At 40.5% G+C, this 13,185-nt stretch overlaps 2 protein-coding genes across 2 annotated transcripts; both read right to left on the minus strand.

Annotated features, from left to right (window-relative positions):
* Positions 1 to 583: 583 nt before the first annotated feature.
* Positions 584 to 8,158, minus strand: LOC132772870 (mas-related G-protein coupled receptor member H-like). Its single transcript, XM_067467267.1, has 2 exons — positions 8,037 to 8,158; positions 584 to 3,053 (listed from the first exon to the last, which is right to left on the minus strand). Exon 2 carries the CDS (start codon positions 3,018 to 3,020, stop codon positions 2,067 to 2,069), a length of 954 nt encoding a protein of 317 aa, XP_067323368.1. The 5' UTR covers positions 3,021 to 3,053; positions 8,037 to 8,158; the 3' UTR covers positions 584 to 2,066.
* Positions 8,159 to 10,019: 1,861 nt separating this feature from the next.
* Positions 10,020 to 11,512, minus strand: LOC137096791 (mas-related G-protein coupled receptor member H-like). Its single transcript, XM_067467024.1, has one exon. It carries the CDS (start codon positions 11,503 to 11,505, stop codon positions 10,531 to 10,533), a length of 975 nt encoding a protein of 324 aa, XP_067323125.1. The 5' UTR covers positions 11,506 to 11,512; the 3' UTR covers positions 10,020 to 10,530.
* Between the last annotated feature and the right edge of the window lie 1,673 nt (positions 11,513 to 13,185).

Here is a 13,185-nt window from a genome sequence, read left to right on the forward strand (position 1 = left end):
ACAGTGTGAATATTCACAACAGGGAACACTGAAATAATAAAGCACTTCACTGAAGAAGGAGTTTATAAGATTGTAACATCAGAAGCCTGAATGTATCTCAACCAAGCCATATTGTAACCATCAAGCTTGTGCCAAGTTCAACATCTCAATATTGCAACAATTACGCTTTGTTAACAATAAACTTGTTCTCTTTGTATTTTAAACCTGCCTCCTCCATTGCTTTTACGTTTGGTGCATTCTACTCTACCAAAGTTACCTTACAACGCAAATAAGGATAAACAAAGACTTTAAGACCAGCGTCTCTATATATAATGGTGGCAGTTTAATCTAGCAGTCTCGGAACTTCCTTACAGATAATGGTGGCATTAGGAGAATTAATACTTCCTCACATTTAGTGGGAGTAACAGCGTCCTTACATTTTCGGTGGCATTGGCACGTCTTTACAGACATAATCCTACTTAAATTAATAATCATGAGAGACACAAATTACTGTTATCTAAAGAAATGGTTTTTGGTTTTGATTTTTAAAAAGATGAAATCTAAATTCATCTTTTTAAAAATCAAAACCAAAAACCATTTCAGTCTTTTAAATAGTCTTCTGTTGGCATATCCTTTAAGCTTTGAAAGCTTTGGAAACATTTCATCAGTTTATTTGGGATTACACCTAATCTATAAATCATATTGCTTAAGTTTTCATTTAAATGCCCACACAAAAGTAAATTGTTGATCTTTTGACCACCTTTTCTCCCATACCACATATGGACATTATGCCCAGAGCAAACAGCATTCTTATATTGGTTCATCTCCGATCACAACTTTCAAAAACTATTTATAGATTTTCTATTGGCTTCAAACTACAAGAGAGGAGATTCCATCTGAACATGAGGAAGAACTTCCTGACTGTGAGAGCTGTTCAGCAGTGGAACTCTCTGCCCCGGAGTGTGGTGGAGGCTCCTTCTTTGGAAGCTTTTAAACAGAGGCTGGATGGCCATCTGTCAGGGGTGATTTGAATGCAATAGTCCTGCTTCTTGGCAGAATGGGGTTGGACTGGATGGCCCATGAGGTCTCTTCCAACTCTTTGATTCTATGATTCTATGATTTTGTTTAACTCTGTGGTTATTGTCTATACACAACTCCATGGCTACATTTCCCTTATCTTGAGAAAACCCATCCTTAGGTGTCACATAAGCAAACCAATGAAGTTCTTTGCCTTCCTTAAGGTTTATCTCCCTTGATTGAAACCTCTGACTATAAGGTTCAAATATACAAATGATATCATCAACCAACCATCTCTAATTTTCAGCACATCCTTTCCTTAAAAATGATTTTCTTTGCTAAAGTGGCTAATGTTAACTTATGACAATGTCTATGCTAATCCTTACGTCAAACTTGCAGGACGACTTTCTAATGAAATGATTTTTATGCTTGGTATGAATAACAATAATAACAATAATGTAACATACTTTATTTCTATTCTGCTTTATCTCCTCAAGGGGATTCAGAGCAGATTGCAGAATACATACAAGGCAAACCTTCCATGCCATCACAATTAATAACAGAGACAGACAAGACATAGAGGCAAAGCTTCCCATTTCTTCATCTCCGGCATCTGGAGGCTGTGCTTGACTCGGCCATAGGGAGGTGCTGGTGTTCCATCTTCCATAGATGACTTCCTGATCGAATTAGCTGGCAAGTTTTTCAGGGGTGCCTTTTGCCTCCCCATAGAAGTTAGGGCTGTTGGAAGGAGCTCACCCTGGCCTGCGGCTCCAACTGCTGACCTTCTGGTTGACAAGATTTCTGGTTTAACCCGCTGTGCTAGCTGTGGCCTTAACTATTTTTATCACTTCCTTGTATTAATAACAACTGTTTTAATCTTTGAAAGCTATATAGGACTGAGCATTGCAATCTTAAGAAGCAACATTTGCATACTATGGAAATAAGGGTATATATCTCATTGACTTTTCAAAGGAATTAATACTTTCTAAACATTACTAAATCTAGAATCCATTTGTATGCTTTACAAATGGCTAACTACCTTGTTAAATGGTGCTTGTAAGTGTGTGGGATCAGATCTCCTGATTCTCTCGACAGTCTTCCTCTTCCTTGAAAAGTTTCTCAAGCACTTTATTGATTCGCTTGCTGGATCTCCCTCTTTTATCTCTTCCCATCAAATAATAGATCATGGGGTTAATGGCACTGTTTAAGAAGACACATATGTGGACATATCCAGACAAATATAGAGTTTGAAGATGGGATAGAGGAAGAATCAGAATTGTATTAATTGGAACAGCCAAAAGGAGGAAGAAGAAAAGTGTAAGCCAAATGGTTCTTAACAGTTTCCCCTTCTTCTTTTGGGGTGGTCTTAAGCAGAATTTAATAAACATGGCTGTAGTGGACACACACATGATGGGCAAGCAAACCCCAGCATTCAAGACAAACTGGAAGGATGCTATGATAGCATATCCATAGTAAAAGAGAGAGACAGTTATAACAGCCGTTATGAAGCTGAGGATCCATACAATCACACACACAGCAGTGGATAAATGTGGTGGCCGGTGACATCGATGCCAAAGTGGGAAGAAGAGGCACACACATCTATCAATGCTGATGATTGCCATGAGGTATTGACTAGTAGTAAATGTAAATATTAAAATGGCATGGCTGAAGAAATAGAAGTATAAATGAAAAAAGTTACGATTATTAAAGATAAAAAGAGTAAATATATCTCTAATAATTTCATTGATGAGCACACCAAAATCTGCAATGGCAAGGTTCAAAACGTATGTGGTGAAGGGAGTCCTTTTAATACGGAAGCCAAGAAGCCAAATGACAATCCCATTCCCTACAAGTCCAGGAAGGCAGATGAGAAATGAGATGATGCTTATTATATAAATATAATTGATAATGTCTCGGAATGTATCTCCATTTTGTGTATCATTATAATCTGTTATATAATCAGATTCATTATATTCCAAAGATTCATTCAGAGAAGAGAACAGTGACTTGCTGAATGTTGTCATTTTGAAGGTTTATTTCTGGAGTACACACAATTCCTAAAAGGGAAGAGACAAAAGAAAAATTACTTTCCAGCTCTGAAGCATAATTTATTTATTTACTTTGCTTGTATACCGCAGTTTCTCAGCCCGTAGGCGACTCAACGCGGTTACCACCACAAAACCACCACAAAAGAAAAAGAGGAATCTGTTAAGAACCATTTGGCTTACGCTTTTCTTCTTCCTCCTTTAGGCTTTTCCAATTAATACAATTCAGATTCTATCTCTATCCCATCTTCAAACTCTATATTTGTATGGATATGGCCACATATGTCTCTTCTTAAACAGTGCCATTAACCCCATGATCTATTATTTGATGGGAAGAGATAAAAGAGGGAGATCTAGCAAGCGAATCAAGAAAGTGCTTGAGAAACTTTTCAAGGAAGAGGAAGAATGTAGAGAGAATCAGGAAATCTGATCCCGAACACTTATAAGGACCCTTTAACAAGGTAGTTTGTCATTTGTAATGCATAAGAAAAAGTGGATTCTAGATTTAGTAATGTTTAGAAAGTATTTATTCCTTTGAAAAGTCAATGAGATATATACCCTTATTTCCATAGTATGCAAATGTTGCTTCTTAAGATTGCAATGCTAAGTCTCATATAGCTTTCAAAGATTAAAGCATAATAATGAACAATCATTCTACCGTCTGGAGTCTTTTTCTTCTCTTATATTTGTACCTAGGTAAAGCATAGTTGGGGGTTTATTTTGGAGTAGATGCTCCTATAAGAGAAGAGACAGAGGAAGAATTGCTTTCCTCTGCAGAATAACAAACAATTCATTTTCATGGAGTATTTTCTTAATGTTTTATAACATTTTTTTTCCCTGAATGTTCTTCCTTGCATACAGTTCTGGTGGGTGAGAGGTCCTTCTAGGCCCAGCTCTATTTCTAGTCATAGATACAAAGGGTAGCAGAAATTCTGCACTACTTAGGAAGTAACAATCAGGCTTCTGGTGAGGGTGGACCATCACTTGGACCTTGGAAATAGGAAGTTGCAATATCAAGTCATCTATGCTGCCACTATATATTTGTTGTAGGAGGAGATGGGGAAAGGTATGGCAACACCTTCCCCCCTCCCCGGTGTGAAGAGTAGAGTATTGGGGAGCGATGCTCTTGACATTAGTATGCATCTGTTCTATTATTTAGTTAATGTGTCAATGTTTGCTTAAGTGAGACCTGTGGCCCTCCAGGTGTTTTGGATTTAGAAAAATAGAATCATGAAATAATGCAGTTGGTAGGGAAAATGTGGATCATTTAGTCCAACCTCCAGCCATTCAGGAAAAGCACAATCAAAGTACCTCTGACAGATGGCTATCCAGCCTCTGTTTAAATGTCTCCAAGGAAGGAGCCTCCATCACACTTCAAGAAAGAGAGTTCCACTGTCAGCAGCTCTCATGTTCAGATGGAATCTCCTTTCTTGTAAGTCCTAGTTTTCATGGCAGCAAAAAACAAGCCTGCTCCCACTTCCCTATGACAACCTTTCAGATATTCATGGCTATTATGTCTCCTCTCAACCCTCTGTTCTGCCGGCTAAACATACCCAGTTCCTTAAGACATTCCTCATAGGGATTCATGGTCTCTAGACTATTGATCATTTTAGTTGCCCTTTCTCTGGAGACTGGGGGCCCCTCCAGTAGAGACCCCGGTGGCATAGTGGATTAAACCAGGGAGTTGCTGAACTTGTTGACCAAAAGGCCGGCAGCTCTAATCCAGGGAGTGGGGTGAGCTCCTGCTGTTAACCCCAGTTTCTGCCAATTTACTTTGAAAACATGGAAATGTGAGTAGATAAATAGGTACCGCTCTATTGGGAAGGTAACAGCGTTCCATGCAATTATGCTTGCCACATAATCTTGGAGGTGTCTACGGACAACACTGGCTCTTTGGCTTAGAAAAAGAGATGAGAACCATCCCCAGAGTCAGACATGACTAGGCTTAAAGTCTGGGGAAAATCTTTACCTTTACCTTTATCTCTGGACACCTTCCAGCTTGTCAATATCTCTTTTGAACTGTGGTGCTCATAATTAGACACTGTATTCCAGGTGAGGTCTAACCAAAGCAGAACAGAGAAGCACAATTACTTCCCTCAATTTAGACACTATATTCCTTTTGATGTAGCCCAAAACTCCATTGGCTTTTTTAGCTGCTTCATCACACAGTTGGCTCATGTTGAACTTGTTGTCAACTAAGACTCCAAGATCTCTTTCACATATTGTCAAGCTAGGCGTCACCCATTCTATATCTTTGCATTTCATTTCATTTTTCTGCCTAAGTGGAGTATCTTACATTTCTCATTGATGAAATTAATTTTGTTAGTTTTGGCCCAACTCTCTAATCTGTTATGGTCATTTTAAATTCTGATCCTGTCTTCTGGAATATTTGTTTCCAGAATTACTGCCCATCGGAAAAGCTGGCTAGGGCTTCTGGGAGTTGGAGTCCCAAGCACCTGGAGGACCATAGGTTGTGCAGGCCTGGTTTAAGTGGTCTTCAGCCTCAGTGATGAGTTTTAAAATAGAATCAAGAGAAAGAGATTGAAATGAATAATGTTCCACAATGAAGACGCACAAAGTGCAGGTCTTGGATTAAATGCAGTTTCCTAGGACATTTTAAAACTTCAATGAGTTCATACCCCAGGCTTACAAATGGCACGCCACACAACCTCAATGCCTATGGTTTACTGTTAGTCTTTTTGTCAGACTTTCTTAAGGCCCATAAGGTTTTTGTTTTCCTTCACAAGATAAAGTCTCATGTCACTGCTGTGCTCCCCCCCCCTTTTGCAGTTGCCCATTGGGACATACCAGCCTTATTGCTGCACAAAACAGTGGCGCCTTCCTTCCCTCTTTCAATTATTACTTCCTGGCATGGGAGCCTGTAGTTGGCGTAGGCTGCGTCCCAGCGGAGTTGGCATTCCCCAGCATTTTTGTTGTTGTTGTTCATTCGTTCAGTCGTCTCCGACTCTTCGTGACCTCATGGACCAGCCCACACCAGAGCTCCCTGTCGGCCGTTACCACTCCCAGCATTACCTGGCCTAAAACATCCTCGGCCAGCCGCAGTTCAGGCAGGCCATCCAACTGGCTGTGCCTTCAATGCCAAGGCAGCCATCCACCCCTGAATGGCCCCCGCACATGGCCACTGCCATCTTGGCTGCATGGCTGGTAGCCAAATTGAATATTTTTGGTGAGCAGCCATCTTAGCTACAAGATTTGATGCCAGGCAACCATCTTTACAGCCTTTCAGAGACAATTTGGCCATTATGCCAATATGCCTACAGGATGGTTTCCCCCTGACAGTAAGTCCAGTAGTGTCTGACTCTGGGGTGTGGTGCTCATCTCCATTTCTAAGCCAAGGAGCTGGCATTGTCCGTAGACACCTCCAAGGTCATGTGGCATGACTGCATGGAATGCCGTTACCTTCCCGCCGAAGCGGTACTTATTGATCTACTCACATTTGTATGTTTTCGAACTGCTAGGTCGGCAGAAGTTGGGGCTGAAAGCAGAAGCTCACGCTGCTCCCCGAATTCAAACCTGCAACCTTTCAGTCAACAAGTTCAGCAGCTCAGTGCTTTAACCCACTGCGCTACCAGGGGCTCATATATATATATATATATATATATATATAGGGGGAAAGATGAATAGACACGCACACATACACATGCACGCAAAGATAACTAAACAAAACTAATAATAATAACAAAAAAACAGGGATAGACTAAAGTAAATGAATAAAATAATTGCCTTTTTATAGGACATTTGATGAACAAGTCATTTGTTAATTGCATGGGCATGTATGCCCTTAGTGCCACACATAGGAAAACATTTAATCTGTATTCATAGTTACGAAGACGTAAACAAACCAATAACTACAAATGGTGAAGAAATAAGGTATAACACAACAAATTACAATGAATATTGGGATGGCCTAATAATCTTAAAAACCAATGGGTGGAACAAACATATTATGAGCGCCCCAACCCTTAAGCTCGCACTCGTGCCACCAAATCTTATTGACCCTAGCCATCGCCCATGTAGGAGTGAGGAGGCCCACATAGCAATCTTCTTGTTCCTTCTAATATTGGTTGGGAAACATACTTACTTATCTATTTTGAATATCTGTTTGTTTACAGGATGCCTCCTAAGAAAAATGTGGGTGGCCCAAAGAGTAAGGGACTGGCCAAGAATACACCAAAAATCACCCTCTTCCCCCCAATATTTCACCATATGAAGACAAGGGCGCTTCTTCCAAAGAGCTGAACGCCCTATTAGGTCATGTCAACAATTTAGAAAAAGAAAGGGGAAAGTTGGCCCCGACCGCTGGCCCTGGCCAGCACGACAGACAAGCAAGGCAATTATTTTTAAATCCCTTTCTTTCTCGTGTTTCTGCTTTAGAAGCTGACCGAGTTGACAAGACATGAGTAGGAGTTGAACTCGCAGCACCGCCACACGATGAGACACCTGAGGACATCCCTAGGCTCGTGGTGCAGCCGCAGCCATCCCAGGCTGTGTCAGAAGTCCAGCCTGCCCCATCTGTTGCATCCACCTTGGAAACATGTATGTCAGGCTTCTGTGGGTGATGAAATTGCAGCCTTCAACTAAATGTCACTGCTGTGTGAGTTAATGTCCAATCCTATATATTTATCACTCATTGGAAGGGGTGGTCCCCTGGTTCCTATTGCATGACCATGTGCTGAAAGAAGTGGACATTTAGGGGCAGGAGATGAAATGGATGAAGTTTCAAAGTCCAGCATCTCTCTGCCTTGTCAGAATTCAAAAGTATTGGACATAAGAATTAGAACAGAATAGAGAAGGTGAGGGGAGAATCTGAGGTAAAGCCCTTAGATTTGGTTCAATATCATTTTGAGAAAGAAAACAGTTAACCAAAATTCTCTGCAGGGTTTAACCAGGAATGTGAAAGGAGATGGACATGGGTGAACCAGAGAAAGGAAGAATTTTGCGGGATGAAAAATGTTACTGCACAGAATGTCCTACCTTGTCCCAGTCACGTCTGTTTGCTCCCAAGTGCAAGTTGGAAGGATTGAGATGTTCTCCTTCTAGACTTTGGATAATAGTCAGTTCTCTGCTTCCAGAGGAAGTTCTTTATCCAGCAGTGGGAAAACAGCTTCAGATATGAAAAATCAGAGAAATGCTTTATATTATTCTACAAAGGGGTGTGGATGGGGGGGGGGGGATTACATTGGTGAAGCAATGACACTTCCAGGAAATCTATTATCAGGAGAACCAACATTCAAAATCTAGGTCCTGCCCCTTTCACGGAATGCATCTCACATTTCCTGTGTGTTTCGAAATGTTTTTCCACATGTGAAATCTCATGTGAAATCTTTACTTTATATGGTCAAGAATAAGGAGTATCAAGTATCAACATTTCCATATATGTACATGATAAGATATCCTATACTGATGTATAGCCTATACTGGTTGCATAGTACCTTACCAATTCTGTGATGCGTCAGGGAAATAAAGTGGCTCTTTGGGAGTGGGAGCTGCACCAGATGAATCTGCCAAACCCATTCTCACTATGCTACTAGAGGTCAATAGCAGTGGACATAAGAACTAGAATTGAATGCGGAAGGTGACGGGTGAGTGCAAAGAAAAGCCATTAGAATTGCTTTATCTTAATAAAACCCATCCTTAGGCTTCAAAAAAGCAAACCAATTAAATTCTTTGCCTTCCTTAAGATTGCTCTCTCATCATTGAAACTTCCAACTACACTGTTCAATTATACAAATGATACAAATGATACCATAGACGAGGGGTACTGATTGTGGCCATAGCTTCATACTTTGGGTAAATACAGGCTCAAAAAGATCCCTATGGGCATCACCTGGGCCTCGCCTCCTTGACATCCACTGATTGGAGAGACAAAAGTGGTCTTCCTGGGGATGGTTTGATCCCTTCATTGTCTAATTCTGGGAATGTTTATCCTGATGTTTAGTTTTCCACCGTGGTGGAAACATTTGGTCTGTTGAATGGTCTTGGCTCCTATATACCACACTCATATTTACACCACACGAAAATGGAACTTTACAGTCATGATTTAAGGCATCTTCCAATATGGAGTATATACAATGGTTGGCAGATATACACAAAGGATAGGCCCATTATAGAAGAGTTGGTAGGGGATAGGGGCTAAGTAGACCCTTGCCCCTAATCTGTGGTGGAATTAGAGAAGTAAATACATTTTGGTGTGCACTAAAACAACATTTGTTTGGGTCATAAACGGGAACCCTCACTTGTGGTTCTTACAACCAGGTGTGACCTAGAAAATGACAGATTCTGATCTCAAATCCTTGGGGCAGAATGTTGATTACATTGCTATACAAGGTCATCCAGGATTACTTCACCCGGGGACATGGTGTTTTGCCCAATTCCAGCCAAGGAGTAGGATGGGAAGGAACACTACCTCGGCTTTATTCCTCACCAAATTCTTAGGTCACTTGAGATCTAGTCAAAATATTAATCAGTTGTCTCTTTTCAAAAGAACTTCTCCATCTACCAGTGAGAAATCAACATCAGATAAGGAATATCAGAGAGGAAATTTATATATTACTTAACAAAGGAAGGGCCCCAGATTGGCTTAATTATGGTACTTCCAGGAAATCTGTTATCAGAATCACCAGTGTCCAAGATCTAGGCTCAGTATCAGTATTTTGAAACATTTGATGTTATAAAGTGAATATTTTGTTTTGGTTTTCAAGTGCAAGGAAATCTTTTGCAACAAATAAAAGATTTGTGGTGCATCAAGAGAAAAATATTCAGTTTATAACATCAAATGTTTCAAAATCTATCTCAGCTTTAGGAATATGTTGCAATGTAAGCCAATAGTTCAGCAGTTGTGATAAAAATTAGAAGCTATTTGTCATGGTGCACATATAGGATTTATTCAGCAGTCTCTTTAGCAGAAATAACACGAGGAGCATTGGCTATAATTTTTACTTCCAATATGGTGGAACTGGACATTGTTTTAATGATTATCGATTGAAGTATGTTTCATTATAATGTTTGATTTTATTGTTGCTGATGTTTTTTATATTGTATATTGTAATTGTGTCCTTGGCAGCATTGAATTCTTGCCTTGTAAACCGCCTCAAGTCGCCAGAATGCTGAGAGGGGCGGTATAGAAATGTACTAAATACACAGGGCTGAATGTGGGAGGTCACCCCGACATGTGGTTCAAACTGCGGACCTTCCGGTCAACAAGAATTCCAGTACCTAGTGGTTTAAACCACGGTGCTAGGCATGGTCTTAACTATTTCTTTTACTTCCTTATAGTAATAACAACTGCTCTAATCTTTGAAAGCTAGATAGGTCTCAGCATTGCAACATTAAGAAGTAACATTTGCAGACTTTGAAAATAAGTGCATATATTTCATTGATTTTTCAAAGGAAATAATGCTCTCTAAAGATGACTAAATCTAGAATCCATTTTTCTTATGAAAATTATTAACTATCTTGTTAAAGATAGTTAAGTGTAAGTGTGAGATGAGATTTCATGATTCTGTCTACAGTCTTCCTCTTCCTTGAAAAGTTTCTCAAGCACTTTCTTGATTTGCTTGCTGGACCTCCCTCTTTTATCTCTTCCCACCAAATAATAGATCATGGGGTTAATGGCACTGTTTAAGAAGACACTAGTGTAGGCATATCCATACGAATACTTAGTTTGATGAAGTAATACAGAAAAAAGATGTATGACATTAAAGGGAAAAGCAAAGAGGAGGAAGAAGAAAAGTGTGATCCAAATGGTTCTTAACAGTTTCCCCTTCTTCTTTTGTGGTGGTCTTAAGCAGAATTTAATAAACATGGCTATAGTGGACACACACATGATGGGCATACAAACCACAGCATTCAAGACAAACTGGAAGTACGCAATGATAACATATTCATAGAAAATAAGAGTGAAAGTCATAGCAGGAGTTAAGCCACCGAGGATCCATACAATCACACACGCAACAGTGGATAAATGTGGTGGCCGATGACATCGATGCCAGAGTGGGAAGAAGAGGCACACACATCTGTCAATGCTGATGATTGTCATGAGGTACTGACTAGCAGTGAAGGTAAACAGAAAGATCCAAAGGTAGAATTCACGGAAGTAGAGAAAATAAAAGATAGGATTAACCCAGTTTAAAAGAAAACATATATCTCTAATAATTTCATTGCTGAGCACAGCAAAATCTGCAATGGCAAGGTTCAAAATGTATGTGGTGAAGGGAGTCCTTTTTATACGGAAGCCAAGAAGCCAAATGACAATCCCATTCCCTACAAGTCCAGGAAGGCAGATGAGAAGATTGATGAGGCTTATGATATAGGAACCATCATCCCAGTTGTCAGAGAATGTATTTCCATTTTGTGAATCATTATAATCTGTTATATAATCAGATTCATTATATTCCAAAGATTCATTCAGAGAAGAGAACAGTGACTTGCTGAATGTTGTCATCCCAAAGGTTTATTTGGAGTACACACAATCCTACAAGGGAATAGACAAAAGAAAAATTACTTTTCCGCTCTGCAGCAGAATAAAGAACAACCTATGTACAGTCTGGGATCTTTTTCTTCTCTTATATTCATGCTTAGGTAAATCATAGTTGGGGGTTTATTTTGGAGTAGATGCTCCTATAAGAGAAGAGACAGAGGAAGAATTGCTGTCTAGCCCCTCAGCAGAATAATGAACAGTGCACCTTCAAGGTGGAATCATTTTCCTGGAGTACATTCAAAGCCATGGTATTCCCTGTAGTAAGCTACGGATGTGAGAGCTAGACCTTAGGGAAGGCTGAGCAAAAATTACACATGGCACATCTTCATTCATATTTTGCAATGTAAAAAGTTACAAACATACCTAACCAAATAAATAATAATTAAAAAATGAATGTATGTGTGTGTGTGTTAAGAATCCTAAAACCACTATGCAGAATAATGGCCAAGATAGATGCTTTTGAACTGTGGTGCTGGAGGAAAGTTCTGAGAGTGCCTTGGACTGCGAGAAGATCCAACCAGTCCATCCTCCAGGAAATAAAGCCCGACTGCACATTGGAGAGAAGGATATTAGAGACAAAGTTGAAGTACTTTGGCCACATCATGAGGAGAGAGCAAAGCCTAGAGAAGACAATTATGCTGGGGAAAGTGGAAGGAAAAAGGAAGAGGGGCTGACCAAGGGCAAGATGGATGGATGGCATCCTTGAAGTGACTGGACTGACCTTGAAGGAGCTGATGGTGGTGGCGGCTGACAGGGAGCTCTGGCGTGGGCTGGTCCATGAGGTCACGAAGAGTTGGAGACGACTGAATGAATGAACAACAACATTCTTGCTGCCTGTGTTATATCAACTTTTCTGAAAATACTTCCAGGCATAAAGTGCCCTTTTTGTGGTGGGTGAGGGGGCTTTCTTGGTCCAGCTCTGCTTCTAGTCACTTGATACAAAGGGTAGCAGAAAGTCTGCACAACTTAAGAAGTAATAATCAGGCTTATTATGAGGGTGGACTGTCACTAGTGCTCAGAAAGATGGCGTTGCACTATAAAGTCATCTATGCTGTGACTATATATTTGTAGGATGAGCAAATGGGGAAAGGTATGGCAGCACCTTCCCCCCTCCCCCGGGGGTCAAGAGTAGAATGTTGGGGAGTGATGCTGTAGAATGTATCTGTCCCATTAGTTAGTTAATGAGTCTCTTTCAGTCTATGTTAGGAGCCCCAGGTGGCGCAGTGGGTTAAACCCCTGTGCCGGCAGGACTGAAGACCGATAGGTCGCAGGTTCGAATCCAGGGAGAGGTGGATGAGCTCCCTCTATCAGCTCCAGCTCCTCATGTGGGGACATGAGAGAAGCCTCCCACAAGGATGATAAAAAAAATGAAATCATCCAGACGTCCCCTGGGCAACGTCCTTGCAGACTGCTAATTCTCTCACACCAGAAGTGACTTGCAGTTTCTCAAGTCACTCCTGACACGACAAAAAAACGTCTATGTTAGTTTGGGCTAGGTGGCCCTCCACGTGTTTTGGACTTAGAATCATACAATCAGAGAATAATACAGTTGGAAGAGACCACATGGACCATATAGTCCAATTCCCAGCTATGCAGGAAAATCATAATCAAAGTACCTCTGGCAGATGTCCATCCAGCTCCTTC

This window comes from Anolis sagrei, chromosome 4, assembly GCF_037176765.1.
Source record: "Anolis sagrei isolate rAnoSag1 chromosome 4, rAnoSag1.mat, whole genome shotgun sequence".
NCBI lineage: Eukaryota > Metazoa > Chordata > Lepidosauria > Squamata > Dactyloidae > Anolis > Anolis sagrei.